This window comes from Rousettus aegyptiacus, unplaced genomic scaffold, assembly GCF_014176215.1.
Source record: "Rousettus aegyptiacus isolate mRouAeg1 unplaced genomic scaffold, mRouAeg1.p scaffold_m13_p_14, whole genome shotgun sequence".
Classification (NCBI taxonomy): domain Eukaryota; kingdom Metazoa; phylum Chordata; class Mammalia; order Chiroptera; family Pteropodidae; genus Rousettus; species Rousettus aegyptiacus.
Window position 1 is genome coordinate 58,437,041 of NW_023416289.1, and position 21,442 is coordinate 58,458,482.

The 21,442-nt window shown below is 52.3% G+C and overlaps 1 protein-coding gene across 3 annotated transcripts in view; it reads right to left on the bottom strand.

The window, feature by feature from the left end:
* IGF1R (insulin like growth factor 1 receptor) overlaps positions 1–21,442 on the bottom strand; it is a 224,543-nt gene that overhangs the window by 37,825 nt on the left and 165,276 nt on the right. For all 3 annotated transcript variants that reach the window (XM_036232021.1, XM_036232022.1, XM_036232020.1), the window contains exons 3-10: positions 16,940–17,252; positions 14,120–14,268; positions 11,659–11,803; positions 5,998–6,212; positions 4,043–4,169; positions 2,445–2,683; positions 1,518–1,685; positions 1,176–1,380 (exon numbers count right to left, since the gene is read on the bottom strand). In XM_036232021.1, coding sequence (XP_036087914.1) covers positions 1,176–1,380; positions 1,518–1,685; positions 2,445–2,683; positions 4,043–4,169; positions 5,998–6,212; positions 11,659–11,803; positions 14,120–14,268; positions 16,940–17,252 — 1,561 coding nt within the window. The remainder of the gene's footprint in view (positions 1–1,175; positions 1,381–1,517; positions 1,686–2,444; positions 2,684–4,042; positions 4,170–5,997; positions 6,213–11,658; positions 11,804–14,119; positions 14,269–16,939; positions 17,253–21,442) is intronic.

The window sequence follows — 21,442 nt, forward strand, 5'->3', positions numbered from 1 at the left end:
GGATGGATGGATGGATGATGGACGGATGGATTGATAATGGTAAGATTTTAGATAGAAAGATCAATAAACAGTTAGATGAGACGGGATCAGGGGCAGGACGGAGAGCGACCACGGTGAGAACGCGCGGGCAGGGCGGGCAGCCGAGCGCCGTGGGGATCAGGGCACCAGGGGCTCGGAGGCGCCATGCTGCTCTGGATCCAGCTCTTCCACTCAGCCGCCAGGCCAAGGTCGTGCCTGAACGTCACTCTAAATCTGCCCGGAAGAGAAGGGAGCCACGGGCCACCACCTCCATCTCCTTTCCCGCGCATCACAGGGTTCCCCTGCTGAACTTTCCCCCCGTTTTACTTTTTCTGTTTGTTTGTTTTACTATTTTTTATTATGGTTGAGTAAAATTTTAAAAATTAAAAAAAAAAAAGTAATAAAATGTTGCCTTTTAAACCACTTTAAAGTGTTCGGTTCGGTGGCGTTGATCACACTCATAAGGTCACACCACCCTCACCGCTACGACCAAAATTTTCCCTCGCCCCAAACAGAAGCGTGTACTCGTTATGGGATGTCCCCCCACGTTCTCCTCACACCCTCGGCCCCTGCAAACCCCTCATGTAACTCCTGTTGCTATACATTTACCTATTGTGCCCAGTTCACAGACGCGAAGGCATATAAGGCTTGTCCTTTTGCATCCGGCTTCTTGCATTGAGCACAATGTTTTCAAGGTTCACCCATGCTGTAGCCCGCACCCCAGAATCCCATTCCTTTTTCGGGCTGAGTAATATTCCATCATGTGGACGGACCACGTTTTTTAACCCATTCTCCTGCTAGTGGACGCTCGGGCTGTTCCCGGATCTCGCCCGTTTCCATGAGCACGGGGAGGTGATCTCGGCCCCGTGCGCTTCAGGTCCCTGTCCCCACAGCGGACAGTCTGCCCGCCCTCCGCAGGCCGCTGTGTGGCTGAGAGGCGGCTGCCCTGTCACACCCCCAACGACACGAACCTTGAGTGCCCCTGCCTCAGGGCGACAGATGCTACCACGGAGCCCCAGGCTGCTGCCCCCGAGGCTGCTCCCCCCGAGGCTGCTCGCTTCTGCCCTGACGCTGCGGACGCACGAGCTCCCAGGGTGGACAGAATCGGCCCAAGCGGCAGCAGCCCAGAGACACTTTCAGATGACAGGGGCGCGTACCTGGGCACGAAGATGGAGTTGTGCAGGAAGTTCTCGAACACTTTGCGGTACTCGGCCTCCTCCTTCTCCGCCTGCTTCTCGGCTTCGGTTTTGGGGCACGCGCAGCAAGGCCCCTTCTCGCCACCGCACACCTCGGTCTTGGGGTTCTCCGTCACCTCCTCGATCTCGAAGGTGCCGTCGGCGTACTTCCTGACGGGGATTTTGTCTGCTCGGGAAAGAGAGGCCCGGAGACAGCGCCCCGTCACTCACGTGTGAGGACAAGCACGGGCCGCCGGCACCTTTCGTCCAGAACGGGGGCTGCTCCTCCCACGACGGGCGCCCCCCACCTGGCCTCCTTCCTACCTTTGGAGCAGTAATTGTGCCGGTACAGGTAGCCGTCCTGAGGCTGTCGCTGCCACCTCACAATGTAGTAGCTCAGGTTGCCGTTGGGCAGGGAGGGCGGGTTCCACTTCACGATCAGCTGGGAAGAGGAGTTCGAGGCGGACAGGACGTCCAGGGGAATGGAAGGAACTGGAACGGGGAGAGAGAGGGCGTGTGAGACGATGGGGCGAGCCCGGGGCGCACAGCGCCGGACACCCAGTGCGGAGGGGCAGAGAGCGGGGAGCGCGCAGACGGCACGCGACAGCCCAGCCTTGCGTCCAGGCGGTGGCGTTTGTGCCCAACGCCAGGCGGCGGCGTTCGCGCCCAACGCCGGCGAGGCCCTTCTCGCTCTCTGTCCTCCTCGGGCGATCTCTGCGGAAACGGACATCGCTGGGCTGCGCCTGGAAAAAGCTTGCAGGGCGAGGGGACGGGTGGCTTCGAACGCACGGCCGAGTCCAACGCCGGACTTTTCTGTTATTCCGACGGCCGTTCTCGAAGCCATTGAACTCCGGCAAGCGGTGACAAGGACCGACCTGCACGTCCTCTGCGATTGCGAATTTGCGATACCGAGTGGCAAGAAGCGGGAATGAAAAGGGGGGAGTCAAAAAAGGGGGGAGGGAGAGAGAGAAAGAGAAAGAGAGAGAGAGAAACAGAGAGACAGAGAGCAAGAAACAGAGACAGACAGAGTGAGAAAGAGACAAAGAGAGAGAGAAAGAGACAGAGAGAGAGAGACAAAGAGAGAGAAACAGAGAGAGAGAAACAGAGAGAAGGAGAGAGACAGAGACGGAGAGAGACAGAGACAGAGACGGAGAGAGACAGAGCGAGGGTTTGGGGGGGAGGCCGCAGGGGGCCGGGAAGCCGCGCAGCCGGGACAGCGGCCCGCGGGGGCGGGGCGGGGTGCGCGGCTACCTGACGCGTTCGTGCGGATGTACAGGATTTCACTCTTGGCCCCGCGGATGTGGTCGTTCTCCACCATGGTCAGGGTCACGGCCTTGACGTACACGGCGTACTGCGTCCAGGGCTTCAGGCCGTGCAGCAGGATGCCGGGCTCGATGTCCTTGTTGGAAGGCAGGTCCACATCCACCATGTTCCAGCTGTTGGAGCCGCAGGCGTCCTGCCCGTCATATTCCGTCACGTTTTTAAAGGGTCTGAAAGGCAACGGGGGAAGCTGTTAGGGCCCTGAGTTCCCCGCTCCTGGACGGTTTCCCCGGGGGCCTCGTCACCCTTTCCTATGACGGGGAATCTAAGGACAGCGATCGATTGGATTTTTATGGCAGAACAAAATGAAGCCACTGGACTCCAGGTGGCATCACGGTTACGTCTGCCCTGCAGACTGGGACACTCTGCCTCAGGAGGAGTGAGTCCTGCGGTTATTGGAAACGAAGATGCTGCTCCCTTAGCAATGCATGCAAGCGCTACGTTTCTTCCTTCGATTGCGGTGATGTTTCAACGTTAAGAAAAAGAACCAGCCTCGTCATTTCATGCACACATCGGCTGTCGGTAAAGAACGACTTTTGGAGAAAAATAACTTTGCTACAGAAAAACGGCTTCTGAAATATAGCGTCCAAAATTCGTTCCCAAGCGATTCCGATTACTGAAGTATCGTACAATATTCAAACATTTCGTTTCCACGTTGTGTCAAAAACTAGCATCGACTCTCTGGTGACATTGCCAGCCGGCATCGCAGAGCAGCAGTAGTACGAGCAGAGGGAATAGAGTATTTGCGCAGGTGTAGGCAGGTGGAACCCCCATCAGACAGGTGGGCTGGGCAGCCGCTGGCCACTGGCTTCTGAAGCAGACGTGGACATACCGTGCCCCGTTTTTGCGATGGAAGGCCATGGGGAAACCCCCCACCCCCGGTACAGGAGCCCTAATCTTGCTGGCTCCTGCTTTTTCCATTGCGAGGACCCTTTCCGGGGCCCTGGTTCCAGCTCTGGGGAAGCCCAGCACCCAGGAAAAAGGCCCGTGGGACCTCAGTGAGGAGGGAACGGAGCAGACGGGGGAGAGGAGGTAAACGAAGCAGGTTGCAGCGTGACAGCTGCCTCCTGGGGTCGTCAGGTCTGGCCGCCCAGACCGGCGAGGGCCATCTGAGGGCACGCGGTGAGCCCCACTGGATCTTGGGAGAAATCGTGAAAGGCCGGAGGCCCTTTGCGCTCCATTTCCTTTCCGTTTGTGTGCAGGGCTCATGGCCTGGAGCAGAGGACACCTGGGAGGGGTCCACAGAGGGGGGACGCCCAGGGCCCCTCGGGGGGTTCCTGCGAGGTTAGTGGGCAGCGGGGTTGACCCGCTATTTCAACCACGCGCTCCATCCAGTTTACACACGTCTGCATTGACCTGAGTCTCTAAAAATCAAGCTCGACCCTTAGAATTTATTTTGCCGCCAACACTTTCCGGTCGGCAGCTGTCGCCGGCAGTGATGGGCGTCACGGGGCAGCAGGGGAGCGCGCCGCGGACGAGGCGCGGGGTGCCTGCCACCCGGGGCCCTGCCACCACCAAGCCGCACTCACGCTTCCTTGTAGTAGACGGTGAAGCTGATGAGGTCCCTGTAGTCCGGCGGCCGGTACCGGTGCCATGTGATGATGATGCGGTTCTTCCACGTGGTGGTGGAGGTGAAGTGCAGGACGTCGCTCTCACCTGGGGCACAGAGGCACATCCATGAGGGACGGAAGGCAACATCCCTCTCCTCCGGGCGTCTGAGGAGCCGCCTGCCCTGCGCTATTATTTCTCTCTTCTCCGAAGCTGGCCGTCCACGCCACGCCAGCCCTTTTCTGGACTTCTCAGTGGCTTCTGATTCTACCAAGGACCCAACCTCTCACTACGTGAAGCTCCAAGGGGCTGTCCTTTGTCTTAGTGCACAGGTGCATGGGACATGGACCCAGGAGGGGCTCCTAACCAGGGAGAGAGGGGCTGCCTGACCGAGCGAGGCGGCCCCATCTTTCCGCTGACCCCTAAGCTGTGGGCTCCCGCAGGGGCAGGGAAGGTGAGCGTAGACCTTTAAGCGGCGGTGACTCTCCTTAGACACGATGGCACCTGTCCTGCCGTTGTGGGTACCAGTCTGCTCGCGAGCGACCACCAAAGACAGGTGACAGACCGGGTGTGCCACAGAGGGGACCTTTCCTTAGTCTACACTTGGGACCGAACCGGAAGGACGCAGGGACTCCTCAGCAGGTGAGGGAAAGAGGCTAACGGCCGTAAAAACTAACGAGTCTGCGGGAGAACACTGCAGCTCCCGCTGACGTGTTACTGAGGGAGGAAACACGGTTTTGTTTTCAAAGGACGACAGACGGCTACTGTATTCTCAGTCCGACAGGTCGGACCGGCTGAGTGCGAGGAGGAGCGACGAGGCACTGGCCGTGAACACGCTCTCCCGCTGCTCTTAAGAAACCTTTCCGAGCAAACCGAGCATCTACACGTCAGGTCCAGACACCAACCAGCAAAACACGTCTCAGCGCAAAGCTCACTGTTTCACGGCCGCTCCGCGTGCGTGCGCTAATCACCCTCCATCGCACAAATGGCTCTGTTCTCCCCCTAACTCCCTTCTCTTCTGAAAAGCTGGTGGTGGAGAGACAATTTGCTCTTATAATGCTATCCGGCCACACAGAACCGTATTTCTAAAAGCGGTTTCATACACAGGGTCAGATGAGAAACACGCCGTTGTATCCTAGACACGAGCCCGCGCTGGTGCGAGGTTATAATTACACTGTTTTAAATTTAAAAAGCAGCGTCAGCTCGGGGAGGCGGGCTGCCGTCATCTTTTTTGTGTTGGGGTGGAGGCCGGCCAGGGACATGGCACCTCGTAGCTGACGTCCTCTGCCCCCGGGGCCACCCCTACACTCTGTGGGCAAGCGAGGGCCGAGGTCGCTGCCCGCCAGGGCTGGAGAGGGCCGGCTCTGCTTGAAACACAATCGAAGCGTCTGCCTGTGCACAGAAAGACATTTAACTCCGTGTGCTCTGTAAGCGCTTTTGCAAAATCTGAGGAAGGACCTATTTACAAATGTTTAGCTCACGCGCATAGACGCTAAGGAAAATTTACTGATGTGAATCTGTCGTGAGTCCGCCCGCCATCAACTCTGAAGCTACAGATGTATAAGCAAGGTGCTAGTTGAGGAGGCCTCCTGTTCCCCCAAATCAGAGGTGCCCAACCCGCGGGCTGCGGACCAGTGTTGGCCGCGGCCCGTGGCCCGTTAGGAACCAGGCCGCACAGCAGGGGGTGAGCGGCGGGCGGGCGGGCGAAGCGTCGTCTGCATCTGCAGCCGCTCCCGGTCCGGCATCGCCGCCTCCGCTCCGCCGCGGATCGCCAGCCACCAGGTGCTCACAGGAGCACCGGTCCCTGGTGCCACCAGGGGTGGGGACCGCTGTCCCACATGAAGGGAGAGGGCCCCGAGCGGGAGTTCTGGATCGAAAGCGGGGCTGGGGGAGGGGGGGGGGGCGTCACTTTGTCGCGCCCGTCGGGGCCACTCACAGGAGGCTCTCTCTCCGTTGTTCCTGGTGTTTATGTCCCCTTTGCCCTGGCGGCCTTTGGTCCCGGTCACCTCCTCCATGCGGTAGATCTCGGAGACGCACAGCTTGGGGTTGAAGGCGAAGTACATCTTCCCGGCCTTGATGGTGAGGTTCCGGTGGTCCCAGTCCCACAGCTGCTGCAGGTTCTGGTTGTCGAGGACGTAGAAGGAGTAGTTCCTGGGAGCAGAGACACCGCGTCAGCACCCCGGCCCCCCTCCGGGCCCCGTCCAGCCCCGGCCGCCGGCCGCCCACCCGCGTCCTCTGCGCCACGCGGCTCCAGGACACCCCTCACCTTCGCCCGAGAGAGAGCGTCACCGTCGGCGACGGCGTACTGAGGCCGACACGACTCTTACTTCGTGGCCTCCGCCGCCAACGAAGGACGCTCCCCACGGCGGAGGGGGCCACGTGCGTCCCCTCCCGCTTCGGTCCTTGCGGAAGACGGGGGAGGGGGCCTGGACCCCGATGGGCGGTGTCCCTGGGCCACCCCCGTCCAGGCAACGGCCACCCGGTGTCCGACACAGGTCAGTGAGCACAGAGTGGATGAGCGCATCTGGGTGGGCCAGGGATCCCGAGCCGACCAGCGCACCCTGGTGACGATGACGCTGTCGGTGCTGGGACCCCCCCGCCTGGGGACACACCGGTCTCACAGAGGTCGAGCACCGGCGAGGGGCTGGAGGTCAACGCTGACCGAATCGGAGGTGGGTCCTGCCCCCGTGGGCATCCACGGAAGCCGCAGACCCAGCTGGCCACTAAGGGCAAGACGTGGGGACAGCCAGGATCAGCTAGAGCCATCCGGAAAGAAGTCACGGCTGGGGAGTAGAGGGAGCGGACGGCTACGGCTCAGGGACCAGGCGGGCAGGGCCACGCTGCCCGTCCGAGTCCCCGGTGCTGAAGGGAGTGCTCCCGCGGACCTCGACTCCTTCCCTCCCCGATCCTGCTGCTCCCCTGCCTCAGTTTCCTTCTGGAATCAGTCACGCGCTTTACACGAGACCGAGTCTAGGGATCAGCGCGGCACCCCGAGCTACGTCTAACATGCACCTCCGGACCCAATATGTGAAGCGCGGGGAAGAAAGGATCCCCCCCTCTCTGTGAAGCCAGCCCAGGAGCCCCGAGCCCCGCCCTGTCCCGGGGGCTGTGGCCATCGGCGCCTCTCTGTGCCGGGTGGCGGGTGTCCACCTGCCCACATACCAGGACCTCTGCACACCTGATCAGTCCTCAGCCTGAGTCGTGCACTAACAGCAAAGCCTAAGTTACGGTCATGCCGCCGTCAGGCACACATGTGACGTCCCCTTGGGAACTCACCTTCGGGGAGTTCGGAGACAGGGACCCAGGACCAGAACGTCACGAATGAGCTGCGTGGCCACGGGTAGCTCGCTCAGTGCTCTCCCTAGCCCCGTTGACACACAGACAGGACCACGAGGCACATGAACAGGTGTGGCCCGAGCTCTCGCTTAGTTTTAAGAGTGCAGGACTCGAATGCCCAGGAGAAGTCACAGAGCCGAGGCCGAGTCGGCCCCACCGGCCGGAAGCCCACCCCTCCACGAGCCCTGGGCTGCGTCCACGCATGTGCTGGGTGGGGGCTGTGGGTGAGGCTGGAAGGCAGGGGACTCCTGACAGTCACACAACTGAAGAAGGGTTTTACAGGTGGGAAACAGATGCCTCCTATTTGAGGCCCATTCTTGCCCACAGGATATTTGCAGCTCTGAAGGAACACTCTGCAGTGTCAGCTGCCCAGATTCCTGAGTTGGCCACACGGGAGAAAAAAAAAAAAAAAAAAAAAAAAAAAAGAACCTCCTTATTGGCACAGAAACCTCCAGGCCGCGAGCGAGGGCCAATTAACCAGGTCAAACTGCCAACTCGCCCCGGGATGAGGCTTCTTTTTAGTAAACTAATTTCATTGGCAGCGAGCAGAACGGCACCGAAAATACCTTCTGAACAAAACATGCCTCTCCCCATGGGAGGAAGCATGAATTACAAATCGGGAATTTGACAAATGAGTGGCAGGCGCATGGAAATTCTGTGTACGCGACTAATCACTTTGAAAAGCAAGATTATCTTCTTTTTTTTTTTTTTTACAGTAAATACAAACATTTCCTACAACACTGAAGAGGGCCAGAAGCCAGGATACCGATATCAATAAAATCCAGGCGTTACAGAGCCCATGGAAGCAACGGAAAAATAAAAGTAAAACTCCTGTCAAAATAATAATCAAGCCGTGCTCGGGCTGCCTGTCAATTCTGCCACTGTCTCCAACCCCAGCCCTGAGGCCTGGCTCCCCCCCCACGAATCCTCCCATGATGAGATGAGAATTCAAAGATGGCAAAAGGCAGAGACTTATCCGCTAAGCTCTGAGACGCACACGCTTCGATTTTAATTGTTTCCTAAAGGAAATGGCTACTAAGTCAGTGAGTCGCTCAGTAAATGGGATTTCCTAATTGTCATCTTGTCCGTGTGCGTCGCAAAGTCTGTTTCCTTCTTAAATAGCAGAAAAACCCCCAACTGTCTTTATTTTTTAAATGAGAGTTCATTTGAGCCAAGCCGATGACATGTAAGGGAGGAAGCAAGATCTCAAATGCGGTCCCCTAATAGCTTACTGTCTAAGATGTTACCCTAGAAAGATCTAGTGAGCGATGTCTTCGAGGAAACCCTGGCCGTCTGCATTTTTATGGGCAAAGTGGCAGACGCTGCCCAATGCTGTCTGAGCCTCTTTCTCCACCTGCCCGCCACTCCGCCTGTCTCCTCTGATGTGATTCTGCTCGAATCCGTCGCGAGCCTGCAAGCTGAGTTCTAAAACCAGCTCGCTCTGAGTGCAGACTGTGAGTTCGACTCCAGGGAAAGCACTTTGAATGTCGTTTTGAACAACTTGACTCGGGAGCCTGGGCCGCTCGGGAGACGTCTGGAGGCGGATCTCAGCTCCGGCACGGAACACCCCGCCCCGGCTGTCGGGCACGAAGGATCTCTGTGCCCTGACTCTGTCTGCTCTCCATCCAAACAAAAAGCTACAGAACTCTACTCTGATGGGGATTGCTTATGTTCTCGTTGGCTATGTGCGGTTCGAGAGAAAAAAAGTACTTTAAGGCACTAGTGTGACAAGAAAATATTTAGAGAGAGAAAAAAAAAATCAGAGTGCTTTGGGGATGTGCACAGGAGAACAAAAGTCGCAGGATACAGAAAAACACTGATGTCTGGGTCCCGCCCCTGAACATTTTGACTGCATTGGGATGACTTGAGCATCAGAATTTTTTAAAAGCCTCATAGCATCCAAAGATGACTCTGCTGTGTAGAAAAACCGGGGAACCACTGGGACAAAAGTCCTTTGGCCGAAAAGCAACAGCGCACAGAAATGAAATGTCCAGAAATTAAATTTCCAGACGGCTCCGCTAACACTCCTCTAAGTCAAAAGCCTCGACTACGCTCCACTGCCCACCTGAGTCAGAACCGCCACACCTGGGTGCAGAACGCCTTATTAATCCTGACACCACCCGCCTCTCCAGCATCGTTTGCCAGGCAGGTCCTGGGATGCCCCGACTCGTTGCCTTGGCACCTGCCTCGCCGTCCTGAACGGCCCTCCTTCACCTTCCATTTTCCGAATGCCTCTGCAAACCCTGCAAGGCCCACCTCGAATGCCACGTCTCCTAGGAGCATGTCTGGTCTCCCGAATCGGAGAGCTGACTCTTCTTCACGCCCTTGACCCGCGCCTTTCCTCACCCTCCGAGCGCCACGCGAGCTCTCCTTCGTACTTATCTATCCATCAAACTCCTTTCTCCTCTTCCTCTGTCTGACTCCTCCCTCCTTTCCGAGGAGGGGGCTGGACCTCACTGCCTTCCTACGTCTGAAAGGGAGAAATGAAAAAATGAGTTGTCGCTGCTGCTCGGGCCAATACGGACCCGGTAAGCAGGACCTACAGACCTGCTGAGTCACGGGTGTGGAAGGCAGACGAAAGAACCAACTCGCATCAAGAGAGGCACGGCTCTCAAGGTCCCCCGCCAAAGAGAGACTCTCCGGCACGCAGTGCACGGGCACAGGAGGCTGGAAGCTTAGCATCCGCAGGCTGCAAAGGCCGTGGATCGGCAGCAGGTTGCAAAATCCAACTAAAACACGGAGGGGCCTGAAGCTTGTCTGAGCTCGGCGGCGTCTCGAACGCCTGAGGGACGGCGCTCACCCTTAATTAGACGCCACTGGGACTTCAGATTTTATGCAAGTTTCAGATAATGAGTCGTACATAAATGGTCTTGCAAAGAAAAATCGGGCTTTCGTTTTCAGCTACGTTTCGGTGCACAGCACTTTTAGGTAACACACGGCTGAAACGTGATCACGTCATGTAATGATAATTCCTAAGGAAAATAAATTAAATTCTCCTCTCGGTTTTCCCCTCTATGTCCAGCATGAGCACAGCCTGGGGTGGGGGTCGGGGGGGGGGATGTCTCTTTGAGCAGCAGGAGACCTCGCAGGTCCCAATCTGCCTAAGAAATCACGCTCACTGACACCAAGGACTCCAGACACACATACCTGCTCAGGGCCGAAAAGGAGCCAACTAACAAAACCACCACTACAAAACAGCCGAACGTTGGCTCGCCATCTACGTGACCTGGGACGTGCTGGGGACCGGGCACAGCGGCAGCCTCTTCGGATGCGCAAGGAGAAAGATGTTTTACTAAAGAATCAGTTCCCAGTGGGGAAGATCGTGTGCTTTTCGGGGATGGAATGAAGAGCGGCCCTCTCGGGATGGAATTTGAGGAATTTCAGACTGACCGAGAGGGAGTCTGGGAAAAGCAGGGAGACTGTAAAGAAGGCCGTATGCCGTCACTGTAGCCAGGCAGGTCAGATAAATCGACAAGGAGAACCTTTCCCATGACCCTCCCACCTCTTTCTTTCCTGAATCGTCTCCCCACGTTTTCTTTAGAGGGAAGTCAGTCCTTGATGGATGTTTCCGTTTACTTCGAAGCGAGAGCATAAAGCCTCGCAGGAGCTGGGCAGAAAAGGAGGAGTGTGAGAAGGTAAGTCGATATGCAAAGGTACACACCGACGAACGGCTGGAAGGAAACCGGGTGCAATAAACACCGGCTTTTATTTATCCTTTGGCTATTTTAAAACCCCTCTCACAAAGCACCTCTCCGCAGAAGGCAAAAAATTCTATCGACGGCGTAAATCCTACAAGCTAATCAATAAAAACAATTTTGTGAATCGAGATTTCTCTATGACAAAACGAACTGTCCACACTTCTCCGAGTCTCTCATGTTCCAATATGCTTTGAAAGACGGCATGCTTTTTGTTTTTTGGTTTTCGGAGGGAGGAGGCTATGTAAATGGTGATGTCGCGGAGAGGTGAGTGTCCCTGTCACTCCTGGACCTCATGACGTCCCTGTCTACTGTTTCTCTGGCCACAGAGGGGCACACGACCCTTGACTGATGGGTCACGACAGTTTTCCAAACCAGCAACGTCCCGAGGATGGAGAGTCACGATGACACAAGACCCCACTGGAGGAGGCGGCCTGTCACTCAGGTTACTGCTTCCTTACTTTTTTAACGAGAAAGGGTCTTACCTTCGTAACGGAGGGTTTTTAAAAGCACGCTACTTATCCCGTAGTAGGAGAATGAAAGCTCAGGACGTTCAGGGCACTCACCCCTCCAGCTGCTCCTCTCCTAGGATCTGGCGAAGGTTTTTCAGGAAGGACAAGGACACCAAGGCGTGGGAGTGGCGGATCTTCACGTAGCCCGTCACCACCTCGATAAGCCCCATGAAGTTCTCCAGCTCCGAGGCAATGTTATCTACAGGAAGAGGGGACCTGTGACTGCGAGGTCGCGGAGGGCGACGCACCTGGCTTCTCACCAACGCGTGGGGAGAGCGATTCCGCGGGAGGTCTCACGGAGATGCTCAGGCTGCTGGCACGGGACCCGCCGTCCCGTGTCAAAAACTGCTTCCCTAATAAACTCTGTAAGTGTTAACCAATGTACTGAAACTAGTAACAAAATAAAACAAAACAAAATAAATAAAATAAAGTAAAATAATAAAATAATAACACAAAACAAAACAAAACAAAACAAAACAAAACAAAACAAAACAAAACAAAACAAAACAAATAAAATAAAATAAAATAACTGCTTCCCTCGCCTTGACTTTCAACAACCTCTCCCAGGACAGGGCCCCCGAGGCCGGGGAAGGCCAGTTTCTAAATGGCTGGGGACCACAGCTCCCAGGCTGATTAAAAGAATGCAAAATCATGAATTCCAGACTGCCAGTTAGCCGAGGCCAGCAAGGCGAGGGAACTGTGTTCACAATACCGTCGACAGATAGCGTTGCCTCTAAGGGCACCACTAAGTAATCGGGGTTCCCCGGCCTCGTTAGGGGTGCTCCTGCGGCCGCTCTCGACCCTAAGACACGGGTTCCGTCTGTATGTAAAGATCCCATATTACCGAGACTGGAAGAAAACACACTAATATGTCTAGACTGGCTATCGGCAGGCGGTTTCTGAAAATCCATTTCTGCATTTGTAAGTTTTCCGCGTATTCTTTTCATAACTGGAAAATAGCTGGGGAAATTGTTGCTGTATGGAAAAGTGACATTACAGAAATATGTGTATAAACGGTGCGTTTCCTTTATTTTTGTTTAGCCTATCTTTTTCTCATAATAAAAAAACAAAAAAACAAAATTTTGTGTTCAACTTACACCAAAACGTATAATAAAACAGCATAATGAAACAGGTGTGGTTTGACTCATGAGATTTTTACCGAATATGATTTGTGAAGATTTATTTAATAAAAGGTTTTATTTTGCTTCGAATAGATAAAAATAAAATTAAGGACACTGCCCTGGAGGGTGAAGCTCTACCTTTAATGTGCGATGTTTTTGGTTTTTTTTTTTTTTTTAAGAGAAATTAAGAGAAATTCAAATTGTAAAGACTAGAGCTTGTCTAAAGTTGGTGTTTCGAGGAAAAGATCTAGAACATTACATGTGGGGAAGGCTGCCTGCCTTTAACTTGGGCTGGGGACTGTCCTTTCCGACCTCTCTTTAAAAATTAAGAGATCCAGTGAGAGCAAAAAGAACAAAATTTGAGAAGCAGCAGGAGAGTGAGAAAATTCTAGCTAAAGGGCCGAAAAATGCGAAAAACGAGGGATACCGAAAAATTCAAAAGCGCTAAGCAAAATTTGTTCCTGCCATCTCTAAATGGTAAGAATATAGCAAACTCCTTCCACAGATCGTAGTTAAGAAAAAGTAAATTCGTGGAATAAGCAAATTAGTCATTTTTCTTGCTCATACGGTAAAAAAAAAAAAAATTTCTACTCAAAAAGATGTAGAAAAAAATTCCTTTCAACCTCAAGGTCTTCTTCGTGCATGTATTCTAGCTTATGAAACCATCGGCACCTTGACCAAGAAGTCCTGGTGCGGAGAATTCACAGGGCCATCATTAGAAACCCTTGTCCATTCAAGATCAGAAGTGAAAATGCCACCGAGTAAGTCAGTGGGAACCGCTCTGCACAAATGCCACCACGAGGGGTGCCGCCCGCCACCGCCAAGGACGGTCGCTGTCCCACGGGGGTGAGCCCGGAGCTTTAAATACACGATGACACACGCCGAAACCCTGTTCGGCTCTCAGAAGCCAATTCGGAGATCGACGACTCCTTTGGACTTCACGCAGTTTTAAAGTGACAGCATTAAATATTCCCTTGGCTCGTTCTCCTCAAAAGAGCTGAGGAACTGAAACTCTTTGGGCTCAAAGGTCTGGCTCCCGCCGGAGACCGCTGAGTCACACCCCCGACCCCTCGTCTCTTCTGGGGTCTGTGTGTGTGTGACGACGGGCCTCTCCTACATGAGAGGCGACTCCCAGAAAGATGACAGAGGACCCTTCTCAGGGATGAACGCTGAGCCAGTGGCTCAGAGTGGACTGCCTTTCAGTCTGTTTGTTTGTTTGTGTGTTTTAATCTTAGAGGGAAACTCAAAGGAGAGGCGTCAAGCACAAGGCTGACCCACCGCATTGTTTTTCGAGGCCTAGAGTTTACTTGTGAGTCATAGGTGCATAGGAAAAGCGTCAACAGAAGAAAACCAGGAGCTCCGGCCACGTTTTCCGGGGCGGTTGGAATACTTACTGCCTCTTCGAATATTAATGAGCAAATTGCCCCTGAATATGGTGCATCCTTGGAGCATCTGAGCAGAAGTAACCGAATCAATGGTCTTCGTTTTCTTATCTTCCTCACAGACTTTGGGGCAAGGTCCTTCGCAAGGGATGCAGAACATGCTGTTGAAGATAAAGAACCGACCACAAACAAAAAGGTCAGAGTGTCTCCTTGCATTAAAAAAAAGAAAAAACAACATAGCATGTTTTCTTCTAGCTGTTTTTTTTTTTTTAAGTACACATTATAAAAACCAACCATTTGGAAGCATTCAAGTGGTCCCCAAGCTCACCCAGGAACAGCCACTCAGACTGCACATGAAAAAGGAGAAAGGGCCTACTCGTTTCTAGACGAAATTAGTGATGGCATCCCTGAAGCAGGTGCGCAGCATAGGCCATCGGCCGGGGAGCCAGATGGTCCCACGTGGGAGAAACAGCCTCGCAGAAAGGAAGTGCCCTCCGGTGCTGTGTCCCCTGCCTAGCCCACCCTGGAGATGCCACTGGGAGGCTGCACGCAGCAGCAAAAGGGCAGCAGAGGCTCTGCCTCTGACGGGAGTCTCGCTCCCGCACCCAGCATCCCGGCAAAGCCCAGGGAGGGCTCCGAAAGGCACAGGGTCCAGCGTAGGTCCGCGATTTTCTCGCGACAGCCTAGGTGACATTATTTCTTGACGATGTTTTGCGGAAGCTTCTAAATGGATCCAAATGGTGTTTTTGCTGCATACGCCGTAACGGGCTCTCCTGTCGCCAACGCTCTCTTGAACACGCGGCAAAGCGCCAAGCGTCCGGAGTGAGGGCCTAAGGCTGGCGCGTTCCCCGCTCACCTGCTGGCATTTAGGAAATAGTGAGCGAAGTGCTCCTCCAGCCGCTGAGCCACAGAGCGAGGCTCAAAATTTGGGTTGACTTCCAAAAAGAAATAAATGACACAACATGATATGGGGTATGTAAATAATGGGATGGGGCGCTGGAGAGCCGTTATATTTCTACTATTGTACTTGAATGATCTTCTAAATCTTATGAAGATATGTAAAAAAAAGTTTTTTTTAAAAAAAAAAAACCCGTATGTTTCAGCTCTTTCCGTTAAAAATCCTTTTCCACCCCTGGAACTTGACTGTATATTGAAGGCAGAGACGAAGCATTGTGTTTTGAATGGGTCAAAAAAGGTCTCTGGTATTTTCCTATTTTAAGTCAGGACAATGGGAGGCGAGACTGGGCCAACGTCACACTCAGTACCCCCACTTCTGGCCCAGGCGGTCACTTCCCTTTGGCACTCTCTGCCAGTCTTTTATCGCTTCTAACTTACCTACCGAATACTGCCCCCTCGCTCCTTTTAGAAAACTTTCTTTTGAAATAATTATAGATTCACGTGAAGGGGCAAAGAGCACAGAAGCGTCCTGCATACACGTCACCCGGTTTCCCTCAATGGTTACGGCTCACACAATGATGATACAATATCAAAATCAGGACGTGAACACGGGTACAAAGTAGAAACGTAATCTCACGTCACTTCATTGCTTCTGTAATCACCGCTGCAGTCAAGATACTGAACTAGACCACAAAGATCGTCTCTATTCCTAACCCACCATGACCATCCCATGCCTCTGTAATTAATTCTGTCATTTGGAGAATGTTATGTGCGAGGAATTATCTAGCATGTGACCTTTTTAGATTACCTTTACGTCCTTCAGGGTAATGTCCTGGAGATGCATGCAAGTTGTCGCGTATTTCAAAAGGCTGTTATTTTTCATTGTTGAGTAATATTCCCTGGTGTGGACGTGCCACAGTTGGCTTAACCGTTTACCTACTGTGGGGCAAAAACTGGAGTGGTTTCCAATTTTTGGCTATTATAAATAAAGCTGCTATGAACAAGTACATATGTGTTTGTTTCTTTGTGGATGTATGTTTTCATTAAATCCAGGGCTGTTAACTTCTAGGTCATATGGTAACTATATATTTAATCCCCTCCCCCCCCAATATTTTATTCAAATAGCAATTTCTGAACCAAGTACCTTTGCTAAAATGTCTAGGATACTGCATGCCAACTCTGATTGGAAAAAAAAAAAACATTTAAAGATAAAAGCAAAAATAAATTTAAAAATGTTTTGGAAAGAAGAAAATGTCTAGGAATCATCTAACCCTTTAAAAATGTTTTTCTAAGGAAGAATTCTGACAATATGCTTATAGATTGCACAAAGGACCTCTTTGCTTTCCAAGCAAAGTCTCAATATTTAGGAAGAAAAATGAGGGGCACGGAGGTAAACGCGGGGAGGGTGAACGTGGAGCGGGTGACGGAGAGGTGCGGATGGGGCGTGTAGGTGCATTTACGCTGCGGGGTACTCTCAGGAAGCGGGTGCGGGCACCGGACGCCAGCTCGAGCTGAAGAGGCGTTTGGAGGCGCCGGCCGCCCGGAGGATGCGGGAGGGCTTGTCCCGCCTTCCTCCTTCCCCCGCAAAGCTCTCCGGAGGCCCAGGCTGCGGGGCGCGGGAAAACCTACATCTAGAGTCTGCCTTGCTGGGATGGTGGCCTGGCCAGGGCTCAGGGACACGGTGACCTCGGGCACCTGAGCCAGCAAGTCGGGGACTTAATTTCAGAGGGCCAGGCAGTATTCCTCCAAAATAAAACATGACTCGGGGGTGGGGTGGGGTGGGGTGGGAGAAAAAACTTGCCAATTGCTCCTAGAATCTGATGATAAAGCTGAAGTTACACCAGCTCTCCCGAGGGGCCCCACCTCCCTTGGCCTCCTCAAGGCCCCACCCTGAGCCCCCCCACCCTGAGCCCCCCACCCGGCTGGGCCACCGACCTCTGGCTGCCGTTGCGGATGAAGCCCGAGGGGCACTCTTGCATGCACTCGCCGTCGTGGATGACGAAGCCCTCCACGTCGTTGCCGTCGGCGTTGGGGATGTTGGCGCAGAAGTCGCGGTCCACGCAGCGCCAGCCCTCGAAGCGGTAGGTGTTGGGCGGGCAGGAGGTCACGCACACGCCGGAGAAGTAGTAGTGGCGACAGGCCACGCAGGCCGCGTCGTCGTCGGGCGCGCTGCAGCCGCCCAGGCACTCGGGGTGGCAGCACTCGTTGTCCTCGGTGCACGCCCGCTTCCCGCACGCGCTCGGGCACACTGTGGGGCAGAGAGGACAGGGCGGTGAGGCCGGCACGGCCGCCTCGGCCCTTCCCGACCCTTCCCGACCCCCCCGCGCCGGCCCGCCCCGTGGACCGAAGCGACGCGCCGCGCGCAGGGTCTGCGCACCCGGGAACCCGCCGCGCTCTGCAGCCCGCGCCAGGTGCGCGGCGGCCGCATCCCGCAGGCCAGTGGCATCGCAGGCCGCGTTGGGGTTCATCGGCGCAGGGGGCGGGGACTCTGCATTCCGAGTCGGGAGCGCAGGGCGAAAGGTCCCGCCTTTCCTAGTCACCGGGCCTTTGGGTCTCGGATGAGTCAGCCATTCGCTCCTATGACCTTGACCCTCTCCTTTCTCACCTCTAACACGGGGCGATGCAGGCTGCCCCGGCGCAGTCAGAACGCCGTAGGGAGCCCTAAGCGCGCAAGACGGCTCGCTAGTACTTTTAAAAGCATTATGTTCCACTCGTCCTGAATTCTGAATGTGCTCCTTCCTGAAATATCTTAAAAAGCTTTAGACTGCACGACTGCTTAATTATTTTAAAAATGACTAAACTAGAATATAGTATAGATGATGACATTCACGTTTATAAAATGGCTTCAGAAAAGTTCTTGGCCTACATAATGGACGATATTAAGTTATTCACGCATCCTAACCTTCTATCACTGAGAAGACCTCACGTGAGATGGTTATTTTCAAATACAAGAAAGCAGGTGGGCGAGTAGAGTCTCTGAGCCCAGGGGACCACAGGAGATCACGAACCACCTCCTGTGAGCCCCCTGTGGTAAAATTAAGTGAAAGAGGTGTCTAAAACAAGAGACTCACAATTCGCACCCCAAAGAGATGAGCTGGTATTTATTTCCATAACGGAGCTGTTAGCCTCACTTGCGAATAAAGTATAAATTGACAAAATAGGAAATCTGATTTGTATTTAATATACTTCCTACTTTTTCCTTGAGTTGGAAAACACAAAATTATTTAAACTTGTATAAGTTTGATGGACTCTGACGTGAGTTATTTAGTGAAGATCTTGTTACTGTTTTTTATGATAAAGACGCATGCTCAAAAAAAATCAAAGATCACAGATAAGACAAAAAATACATATAGGGACCATCTAGTCCACCTGCCCCTTATCGAAAACTTCCATGTGGATTCTCCCAGATCCTTTCTTATGCATGGGCATGTACATATAAATATACATATCCATTTAAAAAGGATTATGCCATTTTAAAAGCTCTTTTTAGCATAGCAAATGGTGAATTCCTCAATCATTTAACAGCAACATTGAATCCCAGAGTATAGTGTGCGATAAGTTATAATCAGTCTCCTATTAGACATCCCATTTGTTCCCAACCTCTTATTATTACAATGAGCACTGCGATCTTCATGAGGATCCTTAACTATTTCATAAGAATTAATTTCCAGAATTGACTGTCCTCTGGAAAGTTTGTACCAATTTGCACACCACTAGCTGTGTCCCAGAGTTCTTGTTTCACGGCAAAACAGGTGAATGCAAAACGGAAGTACAAATTGCCAGTTTTAAAAATAGTCCTGGGGATGTAAAGTACAGCATAGGGAATATAGTCAATAATATCGTAATAACTATGTACAGTGTCATTTGGGTACCAGACTTATTGGGGTGAAAACTTTGTAAGGTATATAAATATCTAATCGCTATGTTGTATACCTGAAACTAATATAATATCATATGTCAACTGTAATTGAAAAATTAAAATAAATAAAAATAAAAGCATATCAAAACTTGGGACGCTCAAATACTGTCACCTCTTAAGAAAAGAGACAAATTCTCACGACACCGTCAAGCTGAAAATAATTTTGCAACTTCCTCCTTTGAAATCATGTTTTGGCAGAGACGACAGGTTGCCTTCCATTATTTACTGTTCTTATCTAGTACTGTCATAGAATCTTGCGTGTTAGTGGTGCATTTTGCCACCCAGCTAACGCTACATCTCCCAGCCTCTCTTGTAGTCGGAAGTGGCATAAGTTCCAGACGGTGAAACAGAAGCACACTTCGGGGGTGCAAAAGTTCCTAGAAGACTCCCAAGAACAGAGGAGGTACGCTCTTCCTCCTCCTTGGCGGCTGGAATGCAGGCGTGATGCACGAAGTTCAAGCAGCCGTTTTGGACCATGAGGCGGCCCACTAAGAAGGGCAGAGTGAGATAAAAGGAACTTGGTTGCACTTGACTGTGACAGTAGGCTAACCCTGCACGGCTTACCTCTAGACTTCCTCACATGAGGGAGGAAGGAAATTTCATCTTGTTTGACGCCTATTTGTTTTACGTAACAGAATCAACCCCCAATTGACACATCTTCAGAGCTATTGATAAGCCAAGAAACAAGGGTTTTGTTTCTGCAATGGAAGCTACCTCAGAAGGAATTTCGGTAAAGCTTAAATTAGGAAAAACCATGTTCTTTATAGACAGACCAAATCCTCTGAAAGGGATCACACACCCAGGGGTTCCTTTACGTTGCCTGATACAAAGTGGGCACAAACATGCATCGAATGCTCCGGGGCAGTGAAAGGGGATGGGAGGAGGGGGCCAGAAGCTCAAAAGGGGAGGTGACTTCTTTCCTAAAGGACACGCTCTGTAAATAAGAAGCTGCTACAGGATGGAAGCCAGTGTGCCCCCAGCTGAGCATCGCCTCGAGAGGCTCCTGGAAGGCAGGAGAACACACGGAAGTCCGGGATTAGTGAGTCCTGGAGCCAGCCCCAGAAGCCTGCTGTAAATTTTGTCTCACCGTGATGCATATAAATATTAGTAGTATTCAGGACCATTAAAAGATTTCTTGAAAAGCCCTGGGCAGTGCGTCTCACCAGCAGATGGATGGCTGCTCCACACAAATGCCAAAACTTTAAATTTAGTACAGTTACCAAATTTCCAATTACGGAGCTGTGGGAGAAAGGAAGAGAAAGCTCTTGCCTGGCTTCCACGAATGAGGAGCATACCCAGCGGGGCGACAGGCATCTCTGCTCTCAAAAACGGAAGATGGAAGAAGCTATAAACTAACAAACGTACAGGGGGAAAAGGCGAATTGGTTTGTTCCGTGAAATCTTTCTATTCATCGGAATTCTTACAATGACCAACAATAAAAACAAAAGCCTATCTAAACTGCTGGAAAAGCAAACGACGTGTCCCCCACATTGACCGCTGAAACGATTGGTTCGGGGTCACGGTTACATGAAAAACGAGGCGCTGTATTAAAAGCTCATTCTCTTCATTTTGGGGAACTGGAAAAAAAAAATCAGATCTATCAGCCTGTAACTCTCTTCCTCTCTGGAGTTCTTGCATTTATTAAATTCTTTCTAGGGTTTTTTTTTTTTTTTTTAACATTTGTTTTTGTTCTTGCCAGTAATTTTTTTTTTTAACAAGCTTTATTTACTTCACTGAAACCATTTGAAAAATCATATGATACTAAAGTGCTTTGCTGGAAGAGAAGAGAGAAAATTCTAAATCTTCACAAAGGAACAAAATGATGGAAAGGGACCACTTAGGCGCACGATGTTTTAAAATGCAGATGAATTTATCCCAGATAATTTCTGAAGGATAGAACTAGTTCACGGATGTTTGAATGAGATCAAGCTTCCGAGTCAAAATACAGACGAGTTTAGGGTCATCTTAGTTATTTCTTGGCTACACTAAGTGTCATACCGCCGTTTGCCTTTTCTAACGGACACATCGTTCACGAAGGTGATCCGAATGGCTGCTAACTCGAGGAACGTGAACTTCAGCATCCAAAGTGCATCAGGAAGATTCAGGGCCGAGAGAAACGTTAAGGTTTTCTTGCCTAGCCAGGAGAGGAGCTGACTCCATCAGATACCGTGGTGGGGGCTGGGGAGGGGGATGGGAGAGACCCCCGCTGGGTCAACTGATCACGTAAGTCCCCTTAAGGCTGTTGGCATTGTCCTCTAGAGAGCACTTAGCCACAGGTGATAGGATGAGGAAGGCTCGTTTCGAATGTGAAATACATCAGCCTTATGGGCCAGGCCTAGGTAGGTCCTGCAGACAAGGACGGTACAAGACAGCTCATCCCTCCCGGGGTCCCCACCCTGAGGACAAGCGCTGAAGCTTGAAATGCCAGGGGCAGCCAGCAGGTGCCTCGGGCATGGGCAAGGCTGACAGGGGCTGAAGACAGAGAGGACCAGACTTGCAGTCAGGCGTGGCTGCAGGAC